This window comes from Mchenga conophoros, linkage group LG3, assembly GCF_057382185.1.
Source record: "Mchenga conophoros isolate Kocher_MC1m ecotype Shallow Benthic linkage group LG3, M_conophoros_male_GT1.1, whole genome shotgun sequence".
NCBI classification, from domain to species: Eukaryota; Metazoa; Chordata; class Actinopteri; order Cichliformes; family Cichlidae; genus Mchenga; species Mchenga conophoros.
Window position 1 is genome coordinate 59,827,856 of NC_140528.1, and position 9,249 is coordinate 59,837,104.

Here is a 9,249-nt window from a genome sequence, read left to right on the forward strand (position 1 = left end):
TCCAGCTTCGGTGACAGCGATGTGTCCAGTTTGGCAGGTGGAGAACTAATTCACTAAATATGGTGGATATAAGTGACTTTTTGCGTGGCCGAGGGGTCCCCGAAGATGCTATTTTATTAATGGAAGAGCAGAAGGTGAGTAACAAAAAAGAGAAATAGTTTGGTGTCTCCTATTTTTACAGGAAAACAGTTACGGTACAGTTACGGTTAGCTGTTAGCATGCTTGTTAGCTTATAATGTTATATAGGAATGAACGTGTTTCACAATGTTACAGTATACTAGGTGAATTGACGTTTTAACTGTTGTTGATCGCAGGATCATCCCAGATGGGTTCGTTGCATTTTATTTTATTGTTCTACTATTTCAGAGTTTTTCAAGGCAGTTAAGCGGAGCTGTGTTACAGATGCTAGCCGCCTGCCAATATCACTGATATATTTGATGTGTACAAGTAAGTTACACTTAGTACAGCGGAGGAGAGAAGCTGTAATGAATGTTTATGCGGATATTTCACTCAGGAAAATGGGTGGCGTTCATACACAGCCACCGACACAGCCCCGGTTGTTGTTCTGACGGTGGCCGACTGACGATCCCCTCACAACATGTTAGCTAACACAAACTAATGTAGTGCATGTAACTGTGTATACGTTAGTGGTACAGTGTCGGAAGAAATGAGCAAACTGTTTATAATGTCAGAATGACATCATCTTTCTCCTATATATAAAAGTGCTGGCTGAGGAGCGCTGCCGGGTTGAACTTTGACCTCGGAGTGACGTGACGTTTGTTCGCACAACCAATAGAAGTGCAGAAAGTCGCAAATCAGGCATATTGTTCGCATAAACACAAAAATAAATAACGAAATAATCCCGATATTGTGCCAAAGACTGATTTACAATGTTACTTTGTGTTCTATGTGTAATACCTTTGCTTAAATGACTAAATGGACTGTGTATTTATGACTCTGCGTTATAGTCTTACATACATAAGTAACATTCATATGTACAGATAAAAATGTACAGAGCTATGTACACAAGCGTGTACACAAAAGTCTACTGCTGATCGAGCTGCTCAGTGGTCGTACAGTCTCATGCAGAGAGCGTGGAGGTGTTGTCCATGGTGGATGTTAGCTTAGACAACATCCTCTCCTCCCCAGTCTGCTCAGTGGACTTTAGCAGACCGCTAAAGCTGGCCCTCCCGACCAGTTTGTTAAGTTTCCCCCTGTCCCTCTCTGCCATTCCACCACTCCAGCAGACCACAACATAAAAGACAGCAGACGCCACCACAGTGTCGTAGAACATCCTTAGAAGACGTACTACCTACATCATAACCAATCAAGTCCCGCTTTTTTTTAAATACAGAAGAGGATTTATTATTTACTGAAAGGCTATGCCTTAGTTTGCTTCTTTCATTATTGTGTTTCACCCTGCATAAAATAGATAGCTTTTCTGATAACTACAGTCAATACTCTCCTACTGGCATTAGCGGTGACCTAAGAGGCTTAACTGTAATATTGCTTTGCAGTGTAAATGTTGCAGAAAATGACTGTCTTTTCTTTCTTCCTGTGTGCAGATTGACTGTGACGTCATAGCGCTGATGGATGACGCAACTTTGGCAAACTACATTCCCTCGTACGGAGACCGAATTGCCGTCTTCAATTTCTGCAAAAGCAAGCAACCACTGTCAAAAAGAAAACTAGGACTTCTGCAAAAAGTTCACCTCTCAAAGTGAGAGAAACAGTGGCTGACATGTCAGATTTGGATGACTTAATAAGACTGTATTTCAGACTTTCTTTCAGTAACAAAGAAATACTTTCAATTTTAGCACATAGTCATCAGACAATTATAAGTGTTCGAACTCTAAAGAGAATTTGTAAAAGACTTGGGCTTTTTAGAAGGAAGAATCAATCAAACTTGGAGGAAGTGCTAGCCTTTGTCCAACAAGAGATCATGACAAATGGACAGATGCAAGGTTATCGTTGGCTACATCTACGTGCAATTCAACATGGATTTGTGGTGTCACAAGATACTGTAAGATGCATAATCAAATTGCTTGACCCTCAAGGTGTGGAACTGAGACGAGCTCGACGGTTGAGAAGACGACAGTACAGCTGCAGAGGGCCAAATGCTCTCTGGCACATGGATGGCTATGACAAGTTGAAACCATATGGTATTGCTATCAGTGGCTGCATAGATGGTTTTAGCCGCTATGTTTTATGGATGGAGGCTTATACTACAAACAGTGACCCTAAATTGATTGCAAGTTATTTTCTGAAAACAGTTTCATGCATCAGCGGATGTCCAGAAAGGTTACGTGCTGACCGAGGTACCGAAAATGGTTGTGTCGAACAAATGCAGATGTTTTTACGGAGAAACCACACAGACAGTTTTGCAGGTGAGAAAAGTTTCCTTTACGGAAGAAGTACGGCCAACCAACGTATAGAAGGATGGTGGGCTACCCTACGCAAACAGAGTGCACAATTTTGGATGAACTTATTTCAAACTTTTCAGGATGATGGCCACTTCACAGGGGATTTTTTGGACAAAAGTCTTATCCAATTCTGCTTTCTCAATCTTATTCAGGTAAAAGCATGTGCTCATGCTATGTAATGTCTTAGCTGCATAAATAGAAAATATAAATATGGTTAGAACATTTTTTTTCTTTAAATTAAATATGAATTTTATTTCCATTTTAATATGTCTTGATGCATGCTCAATCAGCCAGGTAAGGAATGTTTTTTGACAGAACATTTCTCACACTGAAAACGCTACATCCAGATGAACAGAATCAACTTTTTGGGATTCCATTTTAATACTTTGATGGAATTGTATTCATGTTATCAGTGGAAGTAACTGCACCTTTCTCAGCACAGGTGCATGGAGCATTTTTTTTTTTTTATTGCCACATGGTTTAAATTACTATGGAGTCTGTTACCTAGTGGTCCTTTGGGCACGGTTTCAGAAAGCAATCCTATCATTTGGTTAATTCTCTATTGAAAATTTATTGTAGAATCATTGCACACTGAGTATAAAGTGTTGGGCTATCTATTCAACAGCAGAATCATGCAGCACCATTCTGTGTCCATGTGCTGTTTAGTGAAAGTGCTCTTTTGTTGTTGCTGCTTGGTTTTACATTAATTAGAGGTCAGTTTCTATGTCTGTTGATTAATGAGTTAATAAGCCTCAACTTTGGCTAAATCTACTGGTACATGGTCTGTTTCATATACCGGTACTTATATTGTGTTGTTTTTCATGTAGGATGAACTTGATGAAGTTGTGAACACATGGAACTCGCACAAAATCCGGCCAAGTGGTAGTGCAGCATCGGGTCGACCAGTAGTAATGTACTCATTTCCAGAGCTGCACAGTGCTGAGGATAGACTGAAGCCTATTTCTATGGAGGATATCACTTTGTGTATGGAAGAGTGTAGCCCAAAAGGTCAACACCCCTGTGATGAAACAGTCTTTGAACTGTGTTGTCTGCTTATGGTAGAAAATGAATGGGATGCCCCAGGAGATCCACTTGGTGCTGCGGATCTGTACATTAGGTTAAGAGAAGAAATACTGCAAAGTATTTAAGGAACTTCAGTGTGTAAATGTACAAATAAATACAAAATATTTCTCTTTATCTTGATAACGTGATTTGATAGTAGGTGCCATGTCTTACAGGTACCTTTTATGCAGGTATTTCTGCACTGCATTAAATGAAAAATGTTTTTCTACATTCACACTACCATTAAACAGAAATGTTTATATATTACTTGAAAAAGCTGAATATTGTGATATTATCAATCAGTTATGAAACACATGTCAATCCTTTTAAAAGGCCATACATTAAACTGCATTTACAAATGTTATATTTTTGATTGAATCATAAGTGGTGTAAACCTGCCTACCAGTAAATTGCAATATAAATTTCTGTGTTTTGTTGCCAGACATGTGCATAGTATATAAAATATAAACTGACCAGCTCCCTGCTTATTGTTTTCTGTATCAACCTTTACTCTTAATATTCATGGCTGGAAACCCAGGCACCAGCATATGATATGCTAAGTGCCCGGGTTATCTGTGGTATGTTTCAGCAAACCATAGTAGCATTAACAATTCTAGGTCTTGACAACAGCATGTTTCTATAAACGTATCATTGTTAATATTTAAAGTCGTTATGCCTTTTGGGGAGCTTTTAGTGCAATTATATTAAAGCAAAGCTATTATAATCATTTACCCATATGAAGATCCATCACTTAATTATTAATGTATTTCACTTCTGTTAGTTGTAAGATATTTTAGCTGGTTTTTCATGTAAAATGACCACGAATCATTGCTATACTGATTCAGTGTTAGCTGTTGTATAAAAGGCTCCTTCATGATATGAATCCTAAAATTATAAGAAACATACCAAAAATATTTTGACTTTTATTTGTAGTATCCCAGCAACAATGCAACAAAACAGTTCCTGCAAGTGGAACCAAGTTATTGTCCCATTAAGTGCAACATGTTTTACATTTATATTTGTGTATCTTTATGAAATATTTGAAATTAAATATAAATGGTATTCTTCCATGTTACTGAGCTCATGTGTGGCAGTCTCTTGAATTCTGGCATGTTCAAATAGATATGGAGTTTGATGAACATATTCAAAACAACAATACAAATGTACTGTGTACAGTAACATTTTATTGGAAAAAGTTTACAAGAAACCTGTTCTTTCCAATGCCAATAACATGGCTAAAACTCATAACCGTATAAGCTGCCCTGTAACAAGAATGACTCAACTTTTAAAACAAACTTATAGATCTCATATAGTCTTGTTATGCATCAGTATACATCAGTGACTTACTGTAAAGACCATGAACACTGGCTATTGTGGTATCACATATTCCTTCAGTGTCATCTATGGTATAGAAATAAAAACAAGTGTGAATGACTGAGAACATACATGCATACAAATAAAAATGCATAATTTCTGGCAGTAACAAGACATTTTTTCAGGTGTTAAGATTAATACTATATCTGAGAACATGACAATTTGGCATTACAAAAGGATGCCTGAATAATCACAGTACTTGACCACTGCACTGAAGTGTACAGTGTTTATTTATGATCTCAGTAATCAATAACCATCTTCAAAACAGACTGAATCCTTTAAGCAGCTTGAATCAATTTGATGGATGAATAACAGGTATGCTTAGAAACAATATGACATTAAGAAAATACTGGAATTTAAAAAAATATTTTCACCAACTTTATATGGAACCTTTGTAATCAACAACAAATGCCAAACTTTGATACCTTAACCTACCTTAACTAAAAATTGCATATACTGTAAAGCAAAATGTTTTCAGACATGACAAATGCTAAAGTATAAAATTGTACTTATTCCTTTTACAATACAGTGTTGCATAACAGCATTACTTTTACGTTATAACTATGTTCAGTTTTAGCCCTGACCTAATAAGAAAATACCATCTGAATGAATTAGTCTTTCTACTAATTACTTACAAAAGTATTTGACTGTGCTGAGCTCTCACACCACACATGGTGCATTAAAGAACGTTTAAGAGCAGTTTAATTATAGTTTATAGATCTTAAGTAATCTTTCTTCATGCTTTTGCTGAAGGTTTCTGTCTTACAGCTGGAAAGCTTGGATTTGGTGAAGACAGCTCTGGATATGGTAGTAAACAGTGTACCTGTTCGTTTTGTTTTGTGACTGTATTATGTAAAACTCAAAATGATAAAAGAAAATGAAATATTAGCCAAAACTAGACTTCTAACAGAGATGAGAAACTTCTCTCTAATTAAAAAAAGTATACTGTATAAGTTCAAAATACATAAAAATACATATTCCTAACATCTCTTTACAGTTATGCTCTAGTGTGCATGAGCAGTTCAAATGTAGCGCATTGCTGTGAGAGTCTAAACAATGTCCATCACCCAGACATTACTTTCAAGAACTGCATTAAATTCAGAACGAAAATCTGGGAAGTTTTCATAGCTGTTAGCTAGCTGCAGAACATTCCCACACGTGCGTCCGACTGGTCTTCTTGTAAACTCTGTCATATCTTGAAATTCCACATAAATACTGTTTGTTACTATAAGGTCAGATCCGGTGCAGAAACGCATAAATTTCTGAAGTTTAATGTTATCCAGCTCTCTGATGAATCTTTTGAGATGATTTTTCACTTCTTTTTGTTGTGGAGTCAAATCCACAGCAAATTTCAGCAGCTGGCACACTTTTTTTGAAGTTGGTTGCAGTTCAGAGAATAACTTGGTCAGTCCCTCCGGACTGAGGGAGATATGGGGGTCGATGATCTCCCGCCAGCAGTCAATAACAAACATTGGTTTTTGGACAAGCTCTTTGTGTGCTATTTCATCAAGGATTGTAGGAAGAGTCTCAGCAGTGATTCTTTTTCTACAGCCATAACTGTCAAGAATTTCCACAAGATCATCCAAGTCAACTGCAGAGAAATCTTTTACTGCTTCCATCAAAACATCACATTCTTGGCTGCTGACAAACTGTAGAAAGTGTGCTTTAAGATCACTGTAAACACCACTGAAAAGCACTTGTTCCATAAAAGGGATTGCAAGTTTATTTGGAAAATACTGACATTCTTGGTAACCTTTCAGGAGTATTCGCCCAACTGCCTTCCATTTTTCAGCAGGAAAATCATGGCGAATGAATGGCACTTTAATGGTTGCACCTAGGGTGCATCGCTCATAAAATTCATGCCAGAAGCATGTGAGTACATCTCTTAGTATTCCTGATCCAGTGCCTGGTTCTTCTGTGTTGTCTGGAAGTATGCGCTTCACATTCAGTGTTTTGGTCAAAATCTCCTCATCAGAGAAAGCAGTAATCATGTCATGTAAAGTGTCAGTATGACGTATGGTGATTGTTATTATGTTCTCTGAATTAGGTGGACTGAGGGGTACAAGAAAACCCTCATAGACTAATGTGTCTTCTGTATCTTCTTCAGCATCAAAAATTGGACCAAAAGTAATTTCTGGATCATCTAAAATTTCTGAACCAGCGATGACTTCATCAAAATTACCCCTGACTTCCCCCACTTGCAATGGATTAATATCACTGCCACTGCTTTCTGAGACAAACACCACTTCAGATGTCTCGCTGGCATCTTCTTCCGGATCTTTTGGTTTTGTTGCAATGTAGAAGCGTAACATTGTCAGTCTCACTGCCTCATACATATTGCCAATAGACTGGCAGGTATCATCAGTAAGGTGGTTCTGTTTAAAGTCCCAAACCTCAAACTCAAAATCTGTTTCACATCCCTTAGGAGATATGCCATTAGGAAAAAAAAGTTTCTTTCCTTCCTGAAGAATATCTTTTAATCCAGCATCAGTGGCCATTTGAATTTTTCTAGTGCCACCTCCCTGCTTCGCTCTCACCTGTTTGGCTATTTTTCCATCACAATGTATCCATCCTATCTCAACATTGCGTGTTGCTTTTAGCTTCTTTGTCTGTCTTATTCCTGCATCTGTATGTGAAGTGTTCTCCTTTGGACTTTCTTTTCTGGTTTTCATTTTCTCACGAAGTTTTTGCAGAAGTCCTAGTTTTCTTTTTGACAGTGGTTGCTTGCTTTTGCAGAAATTGAAGACGGCAATTCGGTCTCCGTACGAGGGAATGTAGTTTGCCAAAGTTGCGTCATCCATCAGCGCTATGACGTCACAGTCAATCTGCACACAGGAAGAAAGAAAAGACAGTCATTTTCTGCAACATTTACACTGCAAAGCAATATTACAGTTAAGCCTCTTAGGTCACCGCTAATGCCAGTAGGAGAGTATTGACTGTAGTTATCAGAAAAGCTATCTATTTTATGCAGGGCGAAACACAATAATGAAAGAAGCAAACTAAGGCATAGCCTTTCAGTAAATAATAAATCCTCTTCTGTATTTAAAAAAAAGCGGGACTTGATTGGTTATGATGTAGGTAGTACGTCTTCTAAGGATGTTCTGCGACACTGTGGTGGCGTCTGCTGTCTTTTATGTTGTGGTCTGCTGGAGTGGTGGAATGGCAGAGAGGGACAGGGGGAAACTTAACAAACTGGTCGGGAGGGCCAGCTTTAGCGGTCTGCTAAAGTCCACTGAGCAGACTGGGGAGGAGAGGATGTTGTCTAAGCTAACATCCACCATGGACAACACCTCCACGCTCTCTGCATGAGACTGTACGACCACTGAGCAGCTCGATCAGCAGTAGACTTTTGTGTACACGCTTGTGTACATAGCTCTGTACATTTTTATCTGTACATATGAATGTTACTTATGTATGTAAGACTATAACGCAGAGTCATAAATACACAGTCCATTTAGTCATTTAAGCAAAGGTATTACACATAGAACACAAAGTAACATTGTAAATCAGTCTTTGGCACAATATCGGGATTATTTCGTTATTTATTTTTGTGTTTATGCGAACAATATGCCTGATTTGCGACTTTCTGCACTTCTATTGGTTGTGCGAACAAACGTCACGTCACTCCGAGGTCAAAGTTCAACCCGGCAGCGCTCCTCAGCCAGCACTTTTATATATAGGAGAAAGATGATGTCATTCTGACATTATAAACAGTTTGCTCATTTCTTCCGACACTGTACCACTAACGTATACACAGTTACATGCACTACATTAGTTTGTGTTAGCTAACATGTTGTGAGGGGATCGTCAGTCGGCCACCGTCAGAACAACAACCGGGGCTGTGTCGGTGGCTGTGTATGAACGCCACCCATTTTTCTGAGTGAAATATCTGCATAAACATTCATTACAGCTTCTCTCCTCCGCTGTACTAAGTGTAACTTACTTGTACACATCAAATATATCAGTGATATTGGCAGGCGGCTAGCATCTGTAACACAGCTCCGCTTAACTGCCTTGAAAAACTCTGAAATAGTAGAACAATAAAATAAAATGCAACGAACCCATCTGGGATGATCCTGCGATCAACAACAGTTAAAACGTCAATTCACCTAGTATACTGTAACATTGTGAAACACGTTCATTCCTATATAACATTATAAGCTAACAAGCTTGCTAACAGCTAACCGTAACTGTACCGTAACTGTTTTCCTGTAAAAATAGGAGACACCAAACTATTTCTCTTTTTTGTTACTCACCTTCTGCTCTTCCATTAATAAAATAGCATCTTCGGGGACCCCTCGGCCACGCAAAAAGTCACTTATATCCACCATATTTAGTGAATTAGTTCTCCACCTGCCAAACTGGACACATCGCTGTCACCGAAGCTGGA

The 9,249-nt window shown here is 38.3% G+C and overlaps 1 protein-coding gene and 1 long non-coding RNA gene across 2 annotated transcripts; one reads left to right on the plus strand and one right to left on the minus strand.

The window, feature by feature from the left end:
• Window positions 1-4,479, plus strand: LOC146579792 (uncharacterized). Its single transcript, XR_014890746.1, has 3 exons — window positions 1-134; window positions 1,566-2,575; window positions 3,251-4,479. It is a non-coding gene; the product is annotated as an uncharacterized LOC146579792 (long non-coding RNA).
• A 219-nt stretch (window positions 4,480-4,698) lies between these two features.
• LOC146579793 (uncharacterized) lies at window positions 4,699-9,249 on the minus strand. Its single transcript, XM_085265031.1, has 2 exons — window positions 9,116-9,249; window positions 4,699-7,684 (listed from the first exon to the last, which is right to left on the minus strand). Exons 1-2 carry the CDS (start codon window positions 9,188-9,190, stop codon window positions 5,909-5,911), a joined length of 1,851 nt encoding a protein of 616 aa, XP_085121157.1. The 5' UTR covers window positions 9,191-9,249; the 3' UTR covers window positions 4,699-5,908.